Genomic DNA, 26,595 nt, shown 5'->3' on the forward strand with positions numbered 1-26,595 from the left:
TGGTTTGAACCACTCAAAACGGTGGAATTGAAATATCTCACGTGGAAGGTGGTCATGCTATTAGCCTTGGCTTCGGCCAGGCGTGTGTCAGAATTTGCGGCTTTGTCACATAAAAGCCCTTATCTGGTATTCCATGCAGATAGAGCAGAATTGCGGAGCCGCCCACAATTTCTGTCGAAAGTGGTTTTCATCCTTTCATATAAACCAACCTATTGTGGTGCCTGTGGCTACTACTGACTTGGAGGATTCCAAGTCTCTGGATGTGGTCAGGGCTTTGAAGGTTTATGTAGCCAGAACAGCTAAGGTCAGGAAAACAGAATCTTTGTTTATCCTGTATGCTTCCAACAAGCTTGGGGCGCCTGCTTCAAAGCAAACGATTGCTCGCTGGATCTGTAACACGATTCAGCAGGCTCATTCTGCGGCTGGGTTGCCGCTGCCTAAATCAGTTAAGGCCCATTCCACAAGGAAGGTGGGCTCTTCTTGGGCGGCTGCCCGAGGGGTCTCGGCATTACAGCTTTGCCGAGCGGCTACTTGGTCAGGTTCAAACACCTTTGCAAAGTTCTACAAGTTTGATACCCTGGCTGAGGAGGACCTTGTGTTTGCTCAATCGGTGCTGCAGAGTCATCCGCACTCTCCGGCCCGTTTGGGAGCTTTGGTATAATCCCCATGGTCCTTACGGAGTCCCCAGCATCCACTAGGACGTTAGAGAAAATAAGATTTTACTTACCGGTAAATCTTTTTCTCGTAGTCCGTAGTGGATGCTGGGCGCCCGTCCCAAGTGCGGACTTCTCCTGCAATGCTTGTATATAGTTATTGCTTAAATAAGGGTTATGTTATAGTTGCATCAGGGTTGATCTGATGCTCTGTTGTTCATACTGTTAACTGGGTAAAGTTATCACAGGTTATACGGTGTGATTGGTATGGCTGGTATGAGTCTTGCCCTGGATTCCAAAATCCTTTCCTTGTACTGTCAACTCTTCCGGGCACAGTTTCTCTAACTGAGGTCTGGAGGAGGGACATAGAGGGAGGAGCCAGAGCACACCAGAATCCAAATTCTTTCTAAAAGTGCCCATGTCTCCTGCGGAGCCCGTCTATTCCCCATGGTACTTACGGAGTCCCCAGCATCCACTACGGACTACGAGAAATAGATTTACCGGTAAGTAAAATCTTATTTTATGCTCTTGCTTATACTTTCTCTCCTAACTGGTTGTGGACACTGCTGTCAGCCATGTACTGTATGTGTGCTTCTCACAGGTGTGGTTCATTAGGTCAACATAGGAAAAGGTCAACATGAGTTTTACTTGGTGTTGTTTTCTTCGAAAAGTGACGGGGAACCCCATTTAGTGCACTGTGACCCCTCGCATGGCGAGCTAACTTCGGGCACGGTGCCTCGCTCTGCTACTGCTGCGCGCGGCACAGGTTACCGTTCCCAATTGTAGTCTACGTGGATCGTTAAGTATGAAAAAGATCAAAAAGTGAAACTCATGTTGACCCTTTTCCATGTCGACCTAGTGATCATGTGAACCTAATGCATGTCGACCTATTGACCGCCATCCGCTTCTCACAACTGCTCCTTTCTGACTAGCTGATCCCACTTTCCTATTGGCAGATTCACTATTGATGCACCTTGTACCCTACTGCTTCTTCTTCCCACTTTTCCCTATCAGTTCCTTTTTTCTTTCAACACCACTCCTCTCATTAGGGGCTCTCCTCCCTGCTGTGCAGCCCTCTAATTTATTAAAAGCACAATAACACTTTAATTACAATTACTGATTTACATATTTCGCTACAAAGATACATTTGCCGTGGCAATATGCAATTATATTCCTTTATTCATATGTAGTTTCCATGATGTATCTGTTAAAGGTGTTTATCATACTGAACTTAATTGGACCTTCATTCTGTAGAGAATTACATAGCATTTTAAGATTGCTCTTACTGTGGCATTATTTCATGCTTTGTAAGGGGTTACCTGTGTTTTTTGCTGCAGTGAAATACCTTAATGCATACACTGGCATAATACTGCTCCGATGCCGTAAAGCTTTTCATCAGATTCTATGGTCATCCCTTCCTTTTATCACCAGCTTAGAGAACAAGGGTCAACGATATCCGTGTTTCATCAACACGTTACATCTTGGAGGTAAGAAACCTGTACATTTGGCCTAATAATGAGATAGGACATGTATTTTTCTGCTGCGGGGTACACTGGGCTCCACAAGGATAGACATTGGGGTGTAGAGTAGGATCTTGATCCGAGGCACCAACAGGCTCAAAGCTTTGACTGTTCCCAGAATGCACAGCGCCTCCTCCTCTATAACCCCGCCTCCCTGCACAGCAGCTCAGTTTTGTAGTTGGGGCTGCAGTAAGCAGGCACTTAACAGAGGGGCTGCTCCAGGCAGCCCTAAGAAGAGCTTTTTTTTTAAGAAAAAAGTGAAGACTTCAAGGGCAGCAGTGGTGGTAAATGTCAGAAGACATTCACTGCTGCAGCTCCAGCTCTCCCCAGCGGCGCTGTACACTCCTGAGCCCTGGTTGCCGGGTAACTACAGCAGGAGGCTCCGGTTTTCTTCACGTCAGGCACACACGACGGGGGCTCTCCGGGATCGCGTGGCCGCGCTTCGGGAGGTGGTGAGTGGGTCCCGCTTGCGGGACCCGGTCTTTATCGCGATCTGGCGCGGTCAGTGGGAGGCGGGACCGCGCGCGCTGGCGGTGGACACTGTGGCAGTACAGGCGATCCCACTAGATCACCAGGGCATGGGTGCAGGTCAGGTTTTCTCTCTAAACCATTTTCAGTAGCCCACAGTACCCGGTGGTTTTGACAGCAGGGGGATAAGGCTTAGACCTGAAGCCCCTCCCCCAGCCACAGGGCGCCATTTCCCGCCCTGGAGCTGCATATCTATCTCTCCCTCACTCCCTGTCAGTGTCTGGGTGCCATTATCTCTCAGCTTCACTATTCCTGGGACTGCTTGGGCAAATCCTCCTGTGTAAAGCCGCCTGGTTGTCAGTGCTGTGACTTTACATGACACTTAACTATTCTACCCAGGGGTGTATCTAGGGGTCTGAGCGCCCCTGCCAAAGTAAGGGGCCGGCGCCCCCCTCCACACATTTGAAATAAGGTGTGAGTATTGGAAATGGGGCATTGTCTTGTTGGGGAAGGGTGTGGACACAACAGTACTTCCAATTCAAATTATGCCACACAATAGTGTCCCTTATTCACATTACACTGCACAGTGGTGTCTCGTATTCACGTTACACCATCCCTCCCCCCCCTAACCCACCTTTCCCACAGCCTGACTCTAACCCCCCCCCCCCCAGCCTCTTCAGTGGTGCCTAACCCACCCTTCCTAATCTCCCTCCCTGCAGCCTAACCCTCCCACCCTCGCAGCCTAACCCTAACCCTCCCACGCGGCTTGATAGTGGAGACTTTGGCACCAACTCGATTCGGATTTTGGCATTCTGCATCGCTATCTATGTTGGGATGCCAGCATCAGCATTCCAAGCAGTTTCGGGATGCTGGCATCAGCTTTCCGACCGCTGGGATACCAAATGCCTTAATGTCTCATAAGTCACCCCTGCCTGAACTTCCTCCTTCCCTTACTTTTACCCCCTTGCACCTCTCATGCCCTCTGTTCCTCTTTAGCCCTGTAGTTTTCACTCCCTCATTCCATCTCTCAGTCTCATCCTTGCACCTCTCGCTCCCTCCCTCTATCACCCATGTACCTCACTCCCTCCTTCCATCTCTCACATCACACCTGTACCTCACTCCCACCTTCCATCTCACACCTCTTCTTCACTCCCACCTTCCGTCTCCCATACCTGCACCTCGCTCCCACCTTCCGTCTCCCCTGCACCTCGCTCCCACCTTCCGTCTCCCCTGCACCTCGCTCCCACCTTCCGTCTCCCCTGCACCTCGCTCCCACCTTCCGTCTCCCCTGCACCTCGCTCCCACCTTCCGTCTCCCCTGCACCTCGCTCCCACCTTCCGTCTCCCCTGCACCTCGCTCCCACCTTCCGTCTCCCCTGCACCTCGCTCCCACCTTCCGTCTCCCCTGCACCTCGCTCCCACCTTCCGTCTCCCCTGCACCTCGCTCCCACCTTCCGTCTCTCACACCTCTTCTTCACTCCCACCTTCCATCTCTCACACCTCTTCTTCACTCCCACCTTCCGTCTCCCATACCTGCACATCGCTCCCACCTTCCATCTCCCCTGCACCTCACTCCCACCTTCCATCTCTTACACCTCTTCACTCCCACCTTCCATCCCCAATGCCTGTACCTTGGTCCCACCTTCTATCTCCCCTACACCTCGCTCCCACCTTCCATGTCTCGCACATGTACCTTGGTCCCAGCTTCCATCTCTCCTGCACCTCACTCCCACCTTCCATGTCTCCCACCTGTACCTTGCTCCCACCTTCTATCCCTCCTACACCTCACTCCCACCTTCCATGTCTCCCACCTGTACCTTGCTCCCACCTTCTATCTCCCCTACACCTCACTCCCACCTTCCATGTCTCCCACCTGTACCTTGCTCCCACCTTCTATCTCCCCTACACCTCACTCCCACCTTCCATGTCTCCCACCTGTACCTTGCTCCCACCTTCTATCTCCCCTACACCTCACTCCCACCTTCCATGTCTCCCACCTGTACCTTGCTCCCACCTGTACCTTGCTCCCACCTTCTATCTCCCCTACACCTCACTCCCACCTTCCATGTCTCACACCTGCACCTTGCTCCCTCAGATTATTTCCCCCTAGTACAGGGATCCCCCTTCCTCTCAGACACATTATCTCCCTTTGCACAGAATAGCCCCCTCCTCCCAATATAGAAGATTCCCCCATCCCCCTGAGACAGATCTCCCCTTATCAGCCAGTACAGCTCACACACAGAACCTTCTTCTGGTATGCGGTGTCCGCTCCATTGGCAGGTTAGGAATCACGGCGGACAGTGTCACAGTGGGAGCCGGGAAGAGATGGTACCCGCACATTGTGACTGCATAGTGCGTATTATGTGTAATTAGTCAGCAAGTGCTGGCCAGGGCTGGTTCTATATTAAATATTCTGACTGGGCAAGTGGGGGGTGCCCAACATCAGGGTGTGCCTGTGCACACATGCCACCCACCGTGTGCATGCCTATGGCCCCTCCCCATAGCAGAGCAATTAGCCCCCCGAGACCCCACTCCCCATGTGTCTTTGCCTCATGCCGTACCCCCTAATAGCAGTTTTATCAGCTGCTACTACACCCCCATGTCTCCTCCCAATAACAGTGTCATATTCCCCTGTGTCATATTACCATAGTTCTCCCCCTCATAGCAGTGTCATTACCCCCTTCCCCCACTCCCCATAGGTCTCCCACATAGCAGTGTCATTACTCCCCTCCCCCACACCTCATAGGTCTCCCGCCCCCCCCCCCCCCCCCCCCCATAGCAGTGTTATTAGCCACCTTCCTCTCCCCATACAGTAATTCCCCCGTTACCCCATCTATATCTTACCTTTGTTCTGTGATGCTGCAGTGCTGGGGCAGGTTTCTGGCTCCGCAGGATCAGTGCCTGGCTTCCTCTGCAGCTGCCATCTGGGTAGATGCTAGAATCAAGTGGGCTAAGGGACCTTTTCCCTCTGGGGGAGGAGTCGCAACACAAGGGGGAGGAGCTAGGCCAGCGGGATAGTTCCTCTACTATCCACGCCACCAACTATTACCTTTAGTAATCAGGTGGCGAGCCACCGAGCCCGAAGCGTGGCGAGCGAAGCGTGGCGAGCGAAGCGTGGCGAGCGAAGCGAGCCCGCGAGGGTATTTTTCGGGTACCCTGCTCGCCCGTAGCTCCTCCCCCTGGTGACGTGTCTCCTCCCTTAGATACGTCAGAAGGTCCCTTCTCCCACTCCGAAATAGAATCAACCCTGCCATCTGTGCTCAGCCACAGGGCAGGCAGAAAGTGAAAGTAAAGTCACTTCCTGCCTGTGTGAGCAGAGATTCGGCTCTGTGTGCTGCTGCTGCAGCCTCCGTCCTAACTCTCCTCTCTCCTCCTGGCTGGCTGCGATAACAGAGCTGACCCTAGCCTTGGGAATGGATGCCCCTGGGCATTCTACATGCCCTAAGCCAGGGCTGGCCAAACCGGTCCTCGAGATCTACCAACAGGTCATGCTTTCCAGGCCTCCAGGAGATCTGTAGGATAGTCAATTAGGAATGAATGCAGCACATCTTAATTAGTAATGACTACACCTGTGCATCAACTAGGTGGTCTGGAAAAATAAGAATTTACTCACCGGTAATTCTATTTCTCGTAGTCCGTAGTGGATGCTGGGAACTCCGTAAGGACCATGGGGAATAGCGGGCTCCGAAGGAGGCTGGGCACTCTAGAAAGATCTTAGACTACCTGGTGTGCACTGGCTCCTCCCACCATGACCCTCCTCCAAGCCTCAGTTAGGTACTGTGCCCGGACGAGCGTACACAATAAGGAAGGATTTTGAATCCCGGGTAAGACTCATACCAGCCACACCAATCACACCGTACAACTCGTGATATGAAACACAGTTAACAGTATGAAACAATAGAGCCTCTCAACAGATGGCTCAACAATAACCCGATTTAGTTAACAATAACTATGTACAAGTATTGCAGATAAACCGCACTTGGGATGGGCGCCCAGCATCCACTACGGACTACGAGAAATAGAATTACCGGTGAGTAAATTCTTATTTTCTCTAACGTCCTAGTGGATGCTGGGAACTCCGTAAGGACCATGGGGATTATACCAAAGCTCCCAAACGGGCGGGAGAGTGCGGATGACTCTGCAGCACCGAATGAGAGAACTCCAGGTCCTCCTCAGCCAGGGTATCAAATTTGTAGAATTTTGCAAACGTGTTTGCCCCTGACCAAGTAGCTGCTCGGCAAAGTTGTAAAGCCGAGACCCCTCGGGCAGCCGCCCAAGATGAGCCCACCTTCCTTGTGGAATGGGCATTGACAGATTTTGGCTGTGGCAGGCCTGCCACAGTATGTGCAAGCTGAATTGTACTACAAATCCAACGAGCAATAGTCTGCTTAGAAGCAGGAGCACCCAGCTTGTTGGGTGCATACAGGATAAACAGCGAGTCAGATTTTCTGACTCCAGCCGTCCTGGAAACATATATTTTCAGGGCCCTGACAACGTCTAGCAACTTGGAGTCCTCCAAATCCTTAGTAGCCGCAGGCACCACAATAGGCTGGTTCAGGTGAAACGCTGACACCACCTTAAGGAGAAACTGGGGACGAGTCCTCAATTCTGCCCTATCCATATGGAAAATCAGATAAGGGCTTTTACATGATAAAGCCGCCAACTCTGACACTCGCCTGGCTGAAGCCAAGGCCAATAACATGACCACTTTCCACGTGAGATATTTCAGATCCACGGTTTTTAGTGGCTCAAACCAATGTGATTTTAAGAAACTCAACATCACGTTGAGATCCCAAGGTGCCACAGGAGGCACAAATGGGGGCTGAATATGCAGCACTCCTTTCACAAATGTCTGAACTTCAGGTACTGAAGCTAGTTCTTTTTGAAAGAAAATCGACAGAGCCGAGATCTGTACCTTAATGGTGCCCAGTTTTAGGCCCATATTCACTCCTGCTTGCAGGAAATGCAGAAATCGACCTAGTTGAAATTCCTCTGTTGGGGCCTTTTTGGCCTCGCACCATGCAACATATTTCCGCCATATGCGGTGATAATGCTTTGCCGTAACATCTTTCCTGGCTTTAATAAGCGTAGGAATGACTTCCTCCGGAATGCCCTTTTCCTTCAGGATCCGGCGTTCAACCGCCATGCCGTCAAACGCAGCCGCGGTAAGTCTTGGAACAGACAGGGGCCCTGCTGCAGCAGGTCCTGTCTGAACGGCAGAGACCACGGGTCCTCTGAGATCATCTCTTGAAGTTCCGGGTACCACGCTCTTCTCGGCCAATCCGGAACCACGAGAATTGTGTTTACTCCTCGCTTTCTTATTATTCTCAATACCTTTGGTATGAGAGGTAGAGGAGGGAACACATAAACTGACCGGTACACCCACGGTGTCACTAGAGCGTCCACAGCTATCGCCTGAGGGTCTCTTGACCTGGCGCAATACTTCTCTAGTTTTTTGTTTAGGCGGGACGCCATCATGTCCACCTGTGGACGACCCCATTGATTTACAATCATTTGGAAGACTTCTGGATGAAGTCCCCACTCTCCCGGGTGGAGGTCGTGCCTGCTGAGAAAGTCTGCTTCCCAGTTGTCCACTCCCGGGATGAACACTGCTGACAGTGCTAGTACATGATTCTCCGCCCATCGGAGAATTTTTGTGGCTTCTGCCATCGTCGTCCTGCTTCTTGTGCCGCCCTGTCGATTCACATGGGCGACTGCCGTGATGTTGTCTGACTGGATCAGCACCGGCTGGTGTAGGAGCAGGGATTTTGCTTGACTTAGGGCATTGTAAATGGCCCTTAGTTCCAGAATATTCATGTGAAGGGCAGTCTCCTGACTTGACCATAGTCCTTGGAAATTTCTTCCCTTTGTGACTGCCCCCCAGCCTCGTAGGCTGGCATCCGTGGTCACCAGGACCCAGTCCTGTATGCCGAATCTGCGGCCCTCCAGAAGATGAGCACTGTGCAGCCACCACAGAAGAGACACCCTGGTTCGTGGAGACAGGGTTATTAAACGATGCATCTGAAGATGCGATCCGGACCACTTGTCCAACAGGTCCCACTGAAAAATCCTGGCATGGAACCTGCCGAATGGAATTGCTTCGTAAGAAGCTACCATCTTTCACAGGACCCGCGTGCAGTGATGCACCGATACCTGTTTTGGTTTTAGGAGGTCTCTGACTAGAGAAGACAACTCCCTGGCTTTCTCCTCCGGGAGAAACACTTTTTTCTGGGCCGTGTCCAGAATCATTCCCAGGAACATTAGACGTGTCGTGGGGACCAGCTGTGACTTTGGGATATTCAGAATCCAGCCGTGCTGGCTCAGCACTTCCTGAGAGAGTGCTACTCCCACTAACAACTGTTCCTTGGATCGTGCCTTTATTAGGAGATCGTCCAAGTATGGGATAATTAAAACTCCCTTTTTTCGAAGGAGTATCATCATTTCCGCCATAACCTTGGTAAATACCCTCGGTGCCGTGGAGAGTCCAAACGGCAGTGTCTGGAATTGGTAATGGCAGTCCTGTAGCACAAATCTGAGGTACTCCTGGTGAGAATTGTAAATGGGGACATGCAGGTAAGCATCCTTGATGTCCAGGGATACCATGTAATCCCCCTCGTCCAGGCTTGCAATAACCGCCCTGAGCGATTCCATCTTGAACTTGAATTTTTTTATGTATGTGTTCAAGGATTTCAAATTTAAAATGGGTCTCACCGAACCGTCCGGTTTCGGCACCACAAATAGTGTGGAATAGTAACCCCGGCCTTGTTGAAGTAGGGGTACCTTGTTTGAAGGATCCAGGGATCCACCTGTGAGCGGGCCCACTGATCGCTGAAATTCCTGAGGCGGGCCCCCACCGTACCTGGCTCCGCCTGTGAAGCCCCACCGTCATGCGGCGGACTTGGAAGAGGAAGCGGGGGAGGACTTTTGTTCCTGGGAACCTGCTGTTTGCTGCAGCCTTTTTCCTCTGCCTCTTGACAGAAAAGACCCTCCTTTTCCCCGCTTGTTTTTCTGGGACCGAAAGGACTGAACCTGATAAAATGGCGCCTTCTTAGGCTGTGAGGGGACATGGGGTAAAAATGCTGACTTCCCAGACGTTGCTGTGGAAACTAAGTCGGAGAGACCATCCCCAAATAATTCCTCCCCCTTATAAGGCAAGACTTCCATGTGCCTTTTGGAATCTGCATCTCCAGTCCACTGGCGAGTCCATAAGCATCTCCTAGCAGAGATAGATAATGCACTTATTTTAGATGCCAGCCGGCAGATTTCCCTCTGTGCATCTCTCATGTATAAGACTGAGTCTTTTATATGGTCAATTGTTAGCAGGATCGTGTCTCTGTCTAACGTGTCAATATTTTCTGACAGTTTATCTGACCACGCAGCGGCAGCACTGCACATCCATGCTGACGCAATAGCTGGTCTGAGTATAATGCCTGAGTGTGTATATACAGACTTCAGGATCGCCTCCTGCTTTCTATCAGCAGGTTCCTTAAGGGCGGCCGTATCCTGGGACGGTAGTGCCACCTTTTTAGACAAACGTGTGAGCGCTTTATCCACCCTCGGGGGTGTTTCCCAACGTAACCTATCCTCTGGCGGGAAAGGGAACGCCATTAGTAGCTTCTTAGGAATTACCAATTTCTTATCAGGGGAAGCCCACGCTTCTTCACACACTTCATTTAATTCATCTGACGGGGGAAAAACTACAGGTAGTTTTTTCTCCCCAAACATAATACCCTTTTTTGTGGTACCTGGATGTAAATCAGAAATATTTAACACCTCTTTCATTGCCTCAATCATGCAGTGAATGGCCTTAACGGGCATTAAATTTGACTCATCGTCGTCGACACTGGTGTCAGTATCCGTGTCGACATCTACTTGTGCCACCTGAGATAACGGGCGTTTCAGAGCCCCTGATGACTTTTGAGACACCTGGACAGGCACGAGCTGAAGACTTGGCTGTCCCACAGTCGGCATGTCGTCAAATTTTTTATGTAAGGAGTCTATACGTGCACTCATTTCCTGCCATAATACCATCCACTCAGGTGTCTGACCCCCAGGGGGTGACATCCCTGCTAAAGGCATCTGCTCCCCCTCCACATCATTATCCTCCTCAGCCGTACCGACACACTCCACACACACAGGGAATGCTCAAATAGAGGACAGGACCCACAAAAGCCCTTTGGGGGGACAGAGTAAGAGTATGCCAGCACACACCAGAGCGCTATATATATACAGGGACTAACTGAGTTATGTCCCTAATAGCTGCTTTTTATATAATATACTGTATACAGTGCCAATTTTAATGCCCCCCCTCTCTTTTCCCTCTTACTGTACTGTAGAATTGCAGGGAAGAGCCAGGGAGCTTCCTTCCAGCCGAGCTGTGAGGGAAAAATGGCGCCAGTGTGCTGAGGAGATAGGCTCCGCCCCTTTTTCGCGGCCTATTCTCCCGCTTTTTATGGGATTCTGGCAGGGGTATTTACCTCATATATAGCCCCAGGGGCTATATATTGAGGTATTTTAGCCAGCCAAGGTGTTTTTATTGCTGCCTCAGGGCGCCCCAGCGCCCTGCACCCTCAGTGACCGGAGTGTGAAGTGTGTATGAGGAGCAATGGCGCACAGCTGCAGTGCTGTGCGTTACCTTGGTGAAGACAGGATGTCTTCATGCCGCCGATTTTCCGGACCATCTTCTTGCTTCTGGCTCTGTAAGGGGGACGGCGGCGCGGCTCCGGGACCGAACATCAAGGCTGGGCCTGCGGTCGATCCCTCTGGAGCTAATGGTGTCCAGTAGCCTAAGAAGCCCAATCCGGCTGCAAGCAGGCGAGTTCGCTTCTTCTCCCCTTAGTCCCTCGCTGCAGTGAGCCTGTTGCCAGCAGGTCTCACTGAAAATAACAAATTCTAAGACTATAACTTTCTTTGAGCTCAGGAGAGCCCCTAGTGTGCATCCAACCTCGGCCGGGCACGAAATCTAACTGAGGCTTGGAGGAGGGTCATGGTGGGAGGAGCCAGTGCACACCAGGTAGTCTAAGATCTTTCTAGAGTGCCCAGCCTCCTTCGGAGCCCGCTATTCCCCATGGTCCTTACGGAGTTCCCAGCATCCACTAGGACGTTAGAGAAATATGAACTGTTGGTAGATCTCGAGGACTGGTTTGGCCAGCTCTGCCCTAAGCATTTGCCTATAATGCCTATTGGCTAGGGGCGGCTCTGGGTGAGAGTCTGTTACTGCCGGTGTCCGTCAGCACCGCACTGCACTAGTGATCAGACTAGTGTACGGCAGCACCGCACTTGTAATCAGACTCAAAAGAAACTACAGCTCCCAGCAGCCCTTGCTGCTTGAAGCTCCCAGTGCAGTGCGGTGCTGATGGACACCGGTGCCGAGTCGGCAGTAACAGACTCTCACCAAGTACAATCTGACAGTACTTCTCTTCTACCCTTTGGCCGTGAGTGGCACCGCACCGCCAGGCAGCGCCCCCTCCTTGCCTGGCGCCCCTGGCGAGTGCCATCCTGGCCAATGGGTAGATACACCCCTGATTCTACCTGCCTTTTTAGGCAGTGCTAGTTAAGAGAGAGTGCATTTGGTCAGGGTTTTCTAGTACAATTTACCCTGTGATATACATCAAGTTCTTACTGTGCAGTGTTATATCTATTGACTATATATATATATATATATATATATATATATATAGAAATGGATTCTCGTGGGAGCCAATATGCCTTTTGTATGACAATAATTAAAAGTTTTTATTGTACAGAAACAAACGATATTTATCCTAAGCGTTCGTTATTGACACAACCTTCTAAAAATTCATATAAAACAATATTACAATCTTATACATAAATTACAGTTGGATGTGAGGATTTTACAGCCAGGTGATCACAGTCAGAACTCGAAATGGATGTATCTCCAACCAGATGTTTGTGATAAGGACTTTGTTAACCAGACGTTGCAAAACCCAACGCGTTTCGTCCGTTAGGACTTCATCAGGGGTTTGGAATCAGTTCTTATAGTAGGAGTGATTACCATTGATTAGAAAGGTTTAGAATATCCAATGATTACATCCAATCACATATTCAATTCGATAAATATAATATCTAGATAGTTGGGATTCAGTGAGGTTGCACTTGTTCCTGTAAAAAGGAATAGTTTCGTTCAGGATTTGAAATTTTCCTAAGTTCTCTGTTTGGTGACATGTATAAACAGAGGTAGACTATAAGGTTCCACCATTCTTGATTGAAAATAGGGAACGTAACATCATCTAATTTCAACCAAATTTATATATATTTTTTGAAGTCTATCTAGATATTATATTTATCGAATTGAATATGTGATTGGATGTAATCATTGGATATTCTAAACCTTTCTAATCAATGGTAATCACTCCTACTATAAGAACTGATTCCAAACCCCTGATGAAGTCCTAACGGACGAAACGCGTTGGGTTTTGCAACGTCTGGTTAACAAAGTCCTTATCACAAACATCTGGTTGGAGATACATCCATTTCGAGTTCTGACTGTGATCACCTGGCTGTAAAATCCTCACATCCAACTGTAATTTATGTATAAGATTGTAATATTGTTTTATATGAATTTTTAGAAGGTTGTGTCAATAACGAACGCTTAGGATAAATATCGTTTGTTTCTGTACAATAAAAACTTTTAATTATTGTCCTACAAAAGGCATATTGGCTCCCACGAGAATCCATTTCTATTTGTAATCTACTTTTAATACCTTATCTGACAGAGGGTATTTCTTGTTGGTTTGAGACTAGAGGTATAGCGCAAGATATTAGGGTTGATTTTTTGTTATATATATATATATATATATATATATATATATATATATATATATATATATATATATATATATATATATATATCACAAATCCCGAGCGCGCTCTGTTTGATGTATAGATATAGCGGAAGTCCTTCCAAGTAGGTGTATCTTATACTATGGCTAATTGGATTTCTTGGGTTCCTGCAGTGGATAACCCCTCACCAGAAAGTCACCCAAACAAATGGCCCAAGGCCAATTAGAATAAAATATTTAATACAAAAAGAATTCATAAAAGTCTTTGACATGAGAATTTTTTTACAACAGGTTATACATGGATTTTGATAACTCTGACAGCAGAATCCAGTAGGTAGATGTAAACACTCCCTCACCTTAGCAAGGTGTGTGCTTGGCGAAGGGAGTAATACTGGAATACTGACTAATGACTGATAAGCCCAACGCGATTCATTCTGAAAACTCCTACACACATGGTTGCAGCCTGAGAAATCCTCTGGATACAATTGTGGGTCCTATGTGGGAGTTCCAGTGCTTATAGCATTTACTGACTCTGTTTCTGGATATACCAATTGATACACTATTGCACTTTTAAAAAATAGGTATTTTAACCGAGTGTACCGAACTAATCTATATGTTCAGGCGGACATAGTAAAGTCTGACCATGAAGTCAATTTTTAAAGGAATATTACCTCTTTTTTATGCAATGAGTTTAATTATCTAAAGGTTGATCATAATATTCTGTATGCAGAATTATACAGTGTATAGGTGCTCCAATACAAAAATATATTTCTGTTACCCCTGATGAAGTCAAACTGACGAAACGCGTTGGGCTTATCAGTCATTAGTCAGTATTCCAGTTAGGAAAATTACTCCCTTCGCCAAGCACACACCTTGCTAAGGTGAGGGAGTGTTTACATCTACCTACTGGATTCTGCTGTCAGAGTTATCAAAATCCATGTATAACCTGTTGTAAAAAAATTCTCATGTCAAAGACTTTTATGAATTCTTTTTGTATTAAATATTTTATTCTAATTGGCCTTGGGCCATTTGTTTGGGTGACTTTCTGGTGAGGGGTTATCCACTGCAGGAACCCAAGAAATCCAATTATCCATAGTATAAGATACACCTACTTGGAAGGACTTCCGCTATATCTATACATCAAACAGAGCGCGCTCAGGATTTGTGTTTTCTATCTTATGCTTGACTGAGATCGGAGGTCTCGCCTGTAGTGCTGCTGGTTCTGCGAGCGCAAGATAAGGATATTTTTGTATTGTATATATATATATCTATATATATATATATATATATATATATATATATATATATATATATATATATATATATATATATATATATATATATCTATATATATCTATATATATATATATATATCTATATATATATATATATATATATATATCTATATATATATCTATATATATATCTATATATATATCTATATATATATATCTATATATATATATATATCTATATATATATATCTATATATATATATATATATATATATATATATATATATAGATATATCTCTAGTCCAGTGCAGTATTATTGTTAGTAATAACCTCTGCATTGTATAAACTGTGACTATCTGTGTGTGCATTAGATAGCTGAGTGGTGTCCATTTCGTGTCTTTCACTCTACTTGCTATCCCTATATTCTATAACCTGAGGGGGCTTGGTGCGTCAGCTTTTATATTGATATAGGATTTTCACAAAGATATACTTTAATACGTATTTTTCTCTCTGATTTAGTCACCATATCTCTGCTAGTGCTGACTACACTGCGCAGGGGTTTGGGTAAGAGGTATTGTGCTGCTGCCAATTGTACTGTTACCTGATACTGCAAGTTATATCATGTCTGCTTCTGAGGGTAACGGTTCTGGAGCTGAACACACTGCCGGTGTTGCTGAAGCCACAGATCCCTATGAGGAGAATATAGCAGCTGTGGGCTCTGGTTCTGGGGGCTCCTTGCCCCCCAGTGGGACTGTGGCAACGGAGGTACATAATGACCCACCGTGGGCCGCTTTTTCCAAGCTTCTACATACGCTAGTTAATAAACTAACACCCCCTATGGGGCCCCCAATGCCGGTACAACCGTATGTGGTCCCTGCAGCTAACCCGCCGTGGGCGGACGATTTATCTGCTCAATTGAAGAAGTTGAACCAGTCCCTGACTACTAAAAAGTCTGACCATCGCTAGCCTAAGTCCAAGGGGTCCTCTAAGCGAGCGCTTGTCTCCTCACAATCCACTTCTGTCACTGACACCTCGTCTGATGAAGACGGCACTTACACTGACCCCACAGGTTCTGACTCAGATACTGCTGATGGGGAGGGTAGTTCACATGTGGATGTTCCTGATCTTTTGGAGGCTATTAAGTTAATTCTACAGATTACAGATGATCCCGAGCCATCCGTCCCTCTTAAGAAACCAGATAGGTTCAAGCGTCAGAAGGTGGTTTAAACAAGTTTTACCTCACTCTGATCACCTAGTGGATATACGTCAGGAACCCTGGGAAAACCTGGGTACGAAGTTTGTGCCTCAAAAGAAGATGCTGGCTCTCTATCCCCTCGCACTAGAGCTGTCTAAGCATTGGGAAACGCCTCCTCCAGTAGACTCACATGTGGCTAGAATGGTGGTTTCCTCAGCTCTACCTGTCACTACCGTCACGTCTCTAAAAGAGCCTACGGATAAACGTGTGGAGGGTTGTCTTAAAGCGATTTACACCCTCACGGGTGCTGCACAAAGGCCCACTATTGCAGCTACATGGGCGGCAGAGGCTATTGAAGCATGGGCCTTGGAGTTAGAAGCTGAAATCTCTTCTGACCATGCTAGACAATGCTTGTCATATATTGTCACAGCTTCTCGCTATATTAAAGAGGCGGCTTCTGATGCCGGTATCCTAGCAGCCAAGGCCTCTACTACGTCAGTCCTGGCTCGCCGGATATTGTGGCTGAGATCCTGGTCTGTGGATCTGGACTCTAGAAAAACCCTGGAGGTACTCCCTTTCAAGGGAGATATTCTGTTTGGGGAGGACTTAAATAAGATAGTGGCTGACTTGGCTACTGCCAAAACTGCCTGTCTGCCAAGTACTGCTCCTTCTGTGTCGAAGGCTAAAGGTACTTCCTTTCATCCTTCAGGTAAAGCAAAAGGTCAGGGTACAACAAGCAGGCCCGCACTTCCAAACCTGGTAAGCCAAAGCCAAAAGATCCTGGGCGGCCCGTCAGCCAGCTTCCAAGGCCGATAAGCCTGCCGCATGACGGGGCGGGCCTCCCCCTGGGGGATCCCAGGGTGGGGGCCCGGCTTCTAGGGTATACCCAGGAATGGTTGAAGACCACTTCAGATGCCTGGGTACGGGAAGTCGTCACTCGAGGTTACGCCATAGCCTTCAAAATGCGACCCCCTCATCGATTTTGCCAGACAGATGTCCCGTTGGACCAGACAAAGGCAAACATTCTGCATTCGGTGGTACAGACCCTCCTGGATACAGGAGTCGTAGTACAGGTGCCTCTTGCGCAGAGGTGCCGGGGGTACTATTCTCCGCTGTTTCTAGTCCCGAAACCGAATGGGTCCTCCCGGCCCGTTCTCAACCTCAATGCATTGAACAGGTTTGTGAAGGTTTCCAAGTTACGTATGGAAACCCTTCGCTCTATAGTTCTGGCCTTGGAACCTGGGGACTACATGGTCTCCCTGGACATACAGGATGCTTATCTGCATATTTCTATAGCAGCGTCACATCAACAATACCTGAGGTTTGCTATTGGCAACCTCCATTACCAGTTTCGGGCGTTACCTTTTGGTTTAACAACGGCTCCGCGAGTCTTCACCAAAGTTATGGCGGTGATGACGGTGGTACTCCGCCGTCAAGGGGTCAGGATACTGCCGTATCTGGACGACTTGTTAATCCTGGCAAATTCCTCAGAACTTCTCCTACGTAATCTAGATATGACGGTCCGGTTTCTACAAGCCCACGGGTGGCTCATCAACTGGAAGAAATCCTCCCTGATCCCTGCTCAGAGCATGGTGCATCTGTGAGCGCTATTGGACACTCACAACCAGAGGTTGTTCTTGTGTCAGGAGAAAGTCCTGAAGCTTCAGGACAGGATTCGTTGCTTCCTTTCTCATCCGCAAGTGTCGATACATTCAGCGATGCAGGTGCTGGGCCTCATGGTATCAGCATTCGACATGGTGGAGTATGCTCAATTCCATTATCGCCCTCTCCAGAGGCTGATTCTAGCCAAGTGGGACGGCCTGCCTCACCGGATCAGGTCTCAAATGATCTCATTGACTCCGGAGGTCCGTCTTTCGCTGCTCTGGTGGCTCCAGGACCAACAATTGTACAGGGGCCGTCCCTTCTGGATATCCAACTGGGTCCTGTTGACAACAGATGCCAGTCTAACAGGTTGGGGCGCAGTGCTGGAGCAACACTCCCTTCAGGGTCGGTGGACCAAGAAGGAGTCCCTCCTCTCAATCAACATTCTGGAATTGCGGGCAGTCTTCAATGCATTGAACCTAGCCCAGCATTTAATTCACAACCGTCCTGTTCAAGTGCAGTCGGACAACGCCACCACAGTGGCTTACATAAATCATCAATGCGGCACTCGTAGCCGTCTGGCAATGAAGGAAGTCTCACGGATTCTACATTGGGCGGAACGCCATCTACCGAGATATCGGCAATCTTCATTCCGGGAGTCCTGAATTGGGAAGCGGACTTTCTCAGTCGTCAGGACGTACATGCCGGCGAGTGGGGCCTCCATCCAGAAGTGTTTCAACTCCTAGTGGAAAAGTGGGGTCTTCCAGACGTAGATCTGATGGCGTCTCGACACAATCGCAAGGTTCCGGTCTTCGGAGCAAGGACAAGGGATCCTCAAGCAGCATTCGTGGATGCGCTGGCGGTGCCGTGGAGGTTTCGGCTGCCGTACGTGTTCCCTCCGGTGTCACTCCTGCCCAGGGTAATTCGGAAGTTCAAGCAAGAAAAAGGAATTCTGCTTCTCATAGCTCCAGCGTGGCCCAGACGGCACTGGTTCTCAGACCTGCAAGGCCTATCGTCAGAGCGTCCAATTCTACTTCTACAACGCCCAGACCTCCTCGTTCAGGGCCCCTGTGTCTACCAGGACCTAGCCCGGCTGTCTCTGACTGCGTGGCTCTTGAAGCTTCCGTCTTAAGGGCTAAAGGGTTTTCTGAGGCGGTCATTCAAACTATGTTGCGGGCCCGGAAACCGGCTTCAGCTCGGATTTACTATAGGGTCTGTCCTACGTCTGGCCTCCCTCAAGGTTCATATTTCTGCCTTGTCGGTGTGGTTTCAAAGAAAAATTGCGACCTTACCTGATGTGCATACCTTTTACTCGGGGTGTGTTGAGTATCCAACCTCCCTATGTCCTGCCTGTGGCTCCTTGGGACTTGTCGGTGGTTTTGGAGGCGTTACAAGAGTCTCCGTTTGAACCTCTTGGTTCAGCTGATCTTAAGTGGCTTTCCCTTAAGGTGGTGTTTCTGCTGGCTATTGCTTCAGCTAGAAGAGTGTCGGATTTGGGTGCCTTGTCCTGTAGTTCCCCATATCTGATATTTCACTGTGACCGGGCGGTTCTTAGGACTCGTCCCGGATATTTACCTAAGGTGGTTTCCTCGTTCCACCTTAACCAGGAGATTGTGGTCCCGGCACTTGTTTCTCCTGATCTGTCTCCCAAAGAGAAGTCTTTGTATGTGGTACGGGCTCTCTGTATCTATGTGAGGAGAACTGCTTCCATTAGGACATCTGATTCTCTCTTTGTACTGTTTGGATTTCACAAACGGGGCTGGCCTGTTCACAAGCAGACTTTGGCCAGATGGATTAGAATGGTGATTGCATGTGCTTATGTGAGGGCTGGTCTGTCGGCTCCTGCTCACATTACGGCCCATTCTACTCGGTCTGTTGGACCTTCTTGGGCGGCCTGCCATGGTGCGACCCTTGAACAATTGTGCAAGGCGGCTACGTGGTCCTCTGTGAACACGTTCATAAGGTTCTATGCCTTCGATACTGCCGCTTCCCAGGATGCTTCCTTTGGACGCCGGGTTCTTGTGCCTGTTACAGTGCGTCCCCTCCCATAAGAAACTGCTTTAGGACATCCCCAATGTCTATCCTTGTGGAGCCCAGTGTACCCCGCAGCAGAAAACGAGATTTATGGTAAGAACTTACCTTTGTTAAATCTCTTTCTGCGAGTTACACTGGGCTCCACAAGGCGCCCACCCTGACGCACTTAGCTTCTTTGGGTTGGTATGGCATTAGCCGCTGACACTTTTCTTGTCGTGAGAGTGTAGTGTATGTGGCTACTAACCGTTGTCTCTCTTCCTGCTACTGCATTGGGCTGGTTAACTAAAAACTGAGCTCCTGTGCAGGGAGGCAGGGTTATAGAGGAGGCGGGGTTATAGAGTAGGTGGCGCTGTGCATTCTGGGAACGGTCAAAGCTTTGAGCCTGTTGGTGCCTCGGATCAAGATCCTACTCTACTCCCCAATGTCTATCCTTGTGGAGCCCAGTGTACCTCACAGAAAGATTTAACAAAGCTAAGTTCTTACCATAAATCTCGTTATATTTAGCAAGGCAGTGAATGTGAACTGTGTATTTTGTAAAACTGGTTGATTTAAAGAGAAGCATAAATTCATATTGCATTCGAACCCTTCACTGTTCTCAGTCTGCCTGCCAAAACCAAGTCACCTCTATTTAGCTTTATTATTTTTCCTTTATATAATACCCTATTAGGGGGTCTATGTACTAAGCCTTGTAGAGAGAGGTATGTGCCAACCAACTATCTCCTGTCATTTTTCAAACACAGCCTGGCAGTTAGGAGGAGATTGGCTGGTACTTTATTCCCACTCGCTTTCTCTCTCCAAGACTTAGTACATAGACTCCATACTTTGTAATTCACTTTATTAAATAAATCCCCTGATCCACATCAAGAGTGTACAACAGAAGTCTATGAACATGACCTCATACACTATCCTATACAAAATCAAAGGTACTTCCGAGGTATCGCCTACCATGCTACACTTTGTTGTCAGCCAGACCCCACCACATTGTGTACCTACGTACACAATGGTGTTGTGTATGCGTCGCCAGCAGCCATTCAACAGCATCTGAGAGGAATTCCCTTGTTGCTGATTATACCCACTACAGCAACATAGGGGCGAAGTTCACTCCTCACCAATATCAAAAGCAATTTATTTCAGTAATGTGTAATGTATTAGTAGAGGATGGCTGACCTATTGTAATCTCTTATAGGCACTATACGTACATGCCAAAAAAAGCTTATTGAGTACAACAGAAAACAGTTGGGGATATTACTGAAAAACTGTACAAATACTGGTAAGTATAGAGTTCTGTATTTTAGGTACCCGCATGTATGTTCGTTCATACCACTAATATGTGCTTCTGTTACAGAGGAGAAAGCGGCTATCCGTCAGTCTCTAACCAGCTGTTCCTTGCATAATATTGAAGAACCAGAATTTATGACTGTCAAGGAAGAGGAGATGGAATAACAGTTTCTTGACAAGAACAGTGTTTTGATTTTTTTTTTTTTTTTTGCTTATTTATTTAACATTTGGTAATTAGGGGAGTGGTTTATTAAGGTGGCTGATACATTTTTGCAGACCTGCTGTGGATTATGCACCTTACCTATTTTCTATAATATACCTAGCATCCAAATAAATGTGTACCCTCTCCCCAGTACGAAAGGCATAATTATTTCTACATTTTCATATTCTTAGGAATTCTGTAACCACCGCATTTTCTGACATCTAGCACACTTAACTGTATTAGGAATATAAAATTGTATGCAAAATACAATTTTTCTGTCAGCCACTAGGGGACACTGGCACAAGTTCAAAACTGGGGTGATGATGGTGGCTTACAGGGAGCTGGCACTTTAAATAAACTAAGAAGTGAAACAGGCTCCGTCTTCCCCCTCTATACCCCATCATCCCTCAGTTTTGAATTTGTGCCAAGGGAGCCGGTCACTGCTGACTGAGCTCCAGCTCCGTTAGAATCTATTCTGTTTTATTTTATTATATCTTATGGATGTTGGCGAGTAAGTCTCTTTAAGCCTCAGGTCCCTTAGCCACTTAATTAGAGAAGTGGGGTCCGGGTTGAGTACAGCGTTTGTAAGAGAGACACTGTCTGTACGTACGGCCGCGTCCTCCTGAGGCTCCGGAAGGGTGAGTGCATCACCCCAATACAGCGCAGCATTCAGCGCACACATATAGCGGCCATCCCCCCTGCAGCTTCCCCTTCACTATAGGTCCGCTCAGCGGACAGTAGCATGCTCTCTGCTCAGCCCCGCTGACCACGAACAGCGGGAGATAGCCGCGTTGCAGTCTCTCTGATCAAGCAGCGGTGCGGTCTCCTGCTGACCGTGCGCACTGGGGGAAATCAGTGGGGCCATGGCGCGGTCTGCCGCTGACCGTGCACATGGAGGAATCTTCTAGAAAGACAACGGGCGATCTGGCACAGGATTGATCAAATTGTGATAGTGGATTAAAGAAAGAGAGACCAAAGTTGGACAGTATGTTACCCATATATATATATATATGTTATGCTGTCCTAGTTGGTGGTGCACCCAGAGCCAGAAAGTACGTAAACTTGCAAATGGGAGAAAACAGAAGGCTCTTGTGTGGGCGCACTCTTAGAAAGAAAATAAGTAATATATGACAATTTTATAGAATGCTTAAAACATAACTTTTATTAACCTTATTACAACGCAAATACCCTTCCCAAAGATCTATCGCTGAAAATACAGATTTGAAAATATATTAAAAATGTTCTGGTCTCTTTGTTGCAAAGAGTATTTGGAAAGGTTGTAGACATTGATTAGTCATACCCCCATTTCCCCTGACCAGTACAGGATTTCTGTATTGATGGAACCAAAGGATGGTCAAGACACAGTTATATATAAGAAAAAGCCCATGGGCTGTAGATAACTAGAGTGGTGATCAGCAGTCACAACTCTAGGAATTGTACACCTGAATTACATACAAATGTCATAATTTGAGAAAAATTTCATAAGATTTTTGGGCACCATGAAGTCAGTAAGAGAAACTGCTGATATTGTAAACACTGTGATGAAAGAATTGCAGGATAGAATTAGTGGTGATACTGCTGTTGGTGTGTTTTTATCACATAACTGAGGAAAATCCTGCTCTACAACACCAGGTATTCGCAGGCAGTCTCCTTTCCTGATACTGACCTGGCCCGACGCTGTTTAGCTTCCAAGATCAGACGAGATCGGGCGCTGACAGCGTGGTATGGTAGTAGAGAATTATGTGTACACCAATGAGAGTGCACCTATATAAGAAATGTGAAATTTCAAGAGAACAAAGAAGAAAATAGAAAATAAGAAAAAGAATGGTGAAAATATGTGGATCTGCTTTTCACGTTAGACCCGGTTCCAAAATTCCCACTGTTGTGGTACAATGTTCCGGGAATCGTGAATGAGAGTCCACGAAATTAGTGATGATAGGATATATTAACCGGTTAGTTGGATAATGTATATATTTATGCTGTTCACTTTGACAGAATCAAGCAGACCTTTTAGCTGCTGCACACATTGAAATTATTGCAAACTCTGTATGCCAAGTATAATGAGAGGATAATCCAGTAGGACATAGGAAATATACTAGAAGCAGGTTCTCACAATATTAGATGGAATGCAAATAAGGGCACAGTTGAGTCTATTGTGGAATGTAGATAATTAAAGCCTTTGGTATGTGAATTTCACAGAGCACCAGGCATGAAACACATACAGAAAAGGGGAGAGAGTAGTCCCTATAAAGAAGATACAATTATCACAGAATTGCAAGTGTTTACTAAAAGAAATAGAAGATCAAATCATAGATGCCAAACAATTATGAAAAGTATGTAATAAGTTAGTGGTAATTAGTAATGAAATTATTAATTTCTCAGACCTGGCGTCAATTAAGAAAAGTACTAGATACTTGATTCATATGCTGAGGAGGCCCCTCAACAACACTCTATACACATTAGAAATGACATGTGTGATAAAGGAGACACATTAGTATGAATCTCCTGGAAGTGTTGCTATCTATGGCAGGAAGCCACAAGATAGTGGGGGCTTACGGTTCACCGATAAATAGAGCCAAGGAAACCGAGCAGGTGTAATAGGCTGATGCCAGGATGGAACTGTGTAAACGAGACCGCTTGCAGAAAACGCGTTTCACCCTTAGGCTTGTTCACTTCCGGGTTCCGTGTGGTCCGATGGGGGGGAACAGGCTTTTGTAGCAGCGGAGAATAGAGATTAGCCAATCAGAACGTATTAACTAGCTTAGTGTTACCGCTCGAGTCCGCGGTTGCTTGGAGACGGAGGTTAGGACGAAAAACGGAAACCTGATTAGTGGATGAAGTCTCGCGGGATTGCGGACGCCATCTTAGATAGGGGAATCAGAAAATTAGACTTAGGGCAAGCTCAGGACATCACGGGATTGGTGTACTGCTCGAGGGCATCACGGGATTGGTGTGCTACTCGAGATGCATAGAAGAGTGTAGAAAATTGTTATATATATAAATGTCAATGGGGGCGCAGAAAATAGGAGATGGGTCTGGATGGTATATGACTAGGCAGATATGATAATTAAACAATATACTGGGCCGGAATGAAAAAAGAGAAGTGTGTTATTAGAGGCTGGTGACGCCATGTTGGTTAGGGGAAAATCTGTGGGCAAATGAGGTATAAATCGTGATTTGGGGAAAATAGTGTTGGAGATGAAGTAAGCAGGTTGGAATCTTATAATATGTGAGTGTTTAGAAGTGATAAGGAGTGATTATTATGCCGGGGTAGTTGGAAGGGATGAAAATGGAAGGATGGGGGATGCTATGAAATTGGTAACGTGGTGAAAATGGGGAGGGCGAGTGAAAAAAAGTGACGAGATGACAATGTCCCAAATTAGGGAAGGAAAAAAGGAAGGAGTGTGGGAAGGATGAAAAATGGTGAAAATTATATAGGAGGAATGGGGAAACAATGAAAGGGGGGGAGGAAAACAGGAGGGGGTAGGGTGGGAGGGGGTGGAAAAGGGGAGGGAGTTGGATGAGGTGTGGGGGGGGAAGGTTTTGGGAGGAGGAACGCGAGGTCATAGGTTAAAAGAAATGGGGATATGAAAACTGGAATTATAGGGGGTGGGTGGTACAATTGAGCTGGGTCAGGGGAACTGATATGGAAAGGAAGTCGGTGAAGTGATATCTGAAGGGGAAAAAAAGAAAAGAAGTATAAAAATGCGTGAGAGGGATTAAATAGTGTTCACCTGAGTGGTGACATCACTGAAAAGGTGCATCTATGGACTTGGGAAGATGAATGAAAAATGGGAAATTAAGTTTAGGAAGACCTGTGAAAAAGGTGAAAATATTAGGAAAACTGGATGTGCAATTCTGAGAATATGAATGTGACGTGGGAAGGGGGTGAGGGTTAGTTATACTAAATATTCTGTTTTCTCCCATTTGCAAGTTCACATGGAGGAATCAGCAGGGTCTCCATGCACAGCGGCGCGTTTTCCCGCTGACAAGACATTACAAAGGGGGGACAGAGCTGCTGTGGCTCTATATAGTATCTGTAAGATAACAATGCTACAGAAAAGGTAAAAATCCTTATGGGCGCTTCTTGTCTATCGTTGGCTGCCTTCTAAATTCAAGATTGGACCTATCCCGAAAAAGATCCAAGAATTTGGACAGAAAAAAGTGATTTGTGGACTAGATGGCGCTAACGTTCATGCAAGAGAAGAAAGTAAGGCAGTCTTACTTTCCTCTCATACCAGCAATTGCCCTGCTGACATTCTCATCCACCTTCCTCCAAACCAGTTTGTTTTCAGGCGGTTAAGAAGTCTACTAGGTGCCTCGAGGATTGTTCCAAGTATGTTTCAAGGTCACTGCAATTTTTTCTAATTCGAATAAATTGGGAATAAGGAATTGCATTTTTCCACCTAGTGTTCCATCAAGGACCCGGACACAGAGCCTTTCCGGTCAACTATTGGGATATACAGAGCATAGCTAAGTACTCCTATTCCCTCACATTTTCCACTCTTGCATGAACGTTAGTGCCATCTAGTCCACAAATCACTTTTTTCTATCTGTAAGATAAGTATGCAGAGACCGCAGGGAGGGCTCATTAAATGTCAGTGCACCCCGCTGACTGTACACACAGCACAGCTTCACAGCGCATTAGACAGGCGCTTCCATTAAGTTTATTACCATTCAAAATGGCGCTTCATAGGACCATTTGCAATGGATGCAAGTAAGGGGGAGGGAGGGGGGGGGGGGGCGGAGTTGGCAGGCTCTCTGTCTGTCATTCACTCCAAGTCTCCCCAGCTAGGCAGTACTCTAATTGGAAACAATGTTTATTCTCTCTCCACAGGGGCAGGTGCATTACTCCAGACTCCCAAGAACCAGAAAGCCTGCACAGAGAATACAGGCTGGAGGCTGAGGGGATTAGAATAGAAGAGTATTACAAATATTATACCTCCCTCTTTCCTGATATCTCTCTCTTCTCTCTGTCTATATTATTAAGAGTGCTGGTGTAAATTGTATGCGTCTCTACACTGTCCGTTACAATGGCAGGCAAGGGACCAGCGAACAAGGCGTCACAAAAATTGTTTGTCTGTGCGAAGGATAACAAAAAAGCTCTCACAGATGATTCCTCCCTATGCGAAGCATGTGCTTCAGAGACTGCATTAGTTAATCTGTCCCAAAACGCTAATTGAAGTTTCTCTTACGTCCTAGAGGATGCTGGGGACTCCGTAAGGACCATGGGGTATAGACGGGCTCCGCAGGAGACATGGGCACTATAAAGAACTTTAGAATTGGTGTGCACTGGCTCCTCCCTCTATGCCCCTCCTCCAGACCTCAGATCCTGTGTCCAGAGGAGACTGGGTGCACTGCAGGGGAGCTCTCCTGAGTTTCTCTGAAAAAGAATTTTGTTAGGTTTTTTTATTTTCAGGGAGCACTGCTGGCAACACGCTCCCTGCATCATGGGACTGAGGAGAGAGAAGCAGACCTACTTAAATGATAGGCTCTGCTTCTTAGGCTACTGGACACCATTGGCTCCAGAGGGTCGGAACGCAGGTCTTGCCGTTCGTCGGAGCCGCGCCGCCGTCCTCACAGAGCCGGAAGATAGAAGCCGGGTGA

At 47.2% G+C, this 26,595-nt stretch overlaps 1 protein-coding gene and 1 pseudogene across 1 annotated transcript in view; one reads left to right on the plus strand and one right to left on the minus strand.

Annotated features, from left to right (window-relative positions):
- POP5 (POP5 homolog, ribonuclease P/MRP subunit) overlaps positions 1-21,146 on the plus strand; it is a 45,779-nt gene extending 24,633 nt beyond the window's left edge. Inside the window, exons 3-5 of the mRNA XM_063913113.1 lie at positions 1,991-2,140; positions 20,695-20,778; positions 20,854-21,146. Of these exons, the coding sequence (XP_063769183.1) occupies positions 1,991-2,140; positions 20,695-20,778; positions 20,854-20,951 (332 nt within the window). The 3' untranslated portion in view covers positions 20,952-21,146. The remainder of the gene's footprint in view (positions 1-1,990; positions 2,141-20,694; positions 20,779-20,853) is intronic.
- A 1,459-nt stretch (positions 21,147-22,605) lies between these two features.
- On the minus strand, positions 22,606-22,724 carry LOC134954386 (5S ribosomal RNA; annotated as a pseudogene).
- Between the last annotated feature and the right edge of the window lie 3,871 nt (positions 22,725-26,595).

This window comes from Pseudophryne corroboree, chromosome 1, assembly GCF_028390025.1.
Source record: "Pseudophryne corroboree isolate aPseCor3 chromosome 1, aPseCor3.hap2, whole genome shotgun sequence".
Taxonomy (NCBI): domain Eukaryota; kingdom Metazoa; phylum Chordata; class Amphibia; order Anura; family Myobatrachidae; genus Pseudophryne; species Pseudophryne corroboree.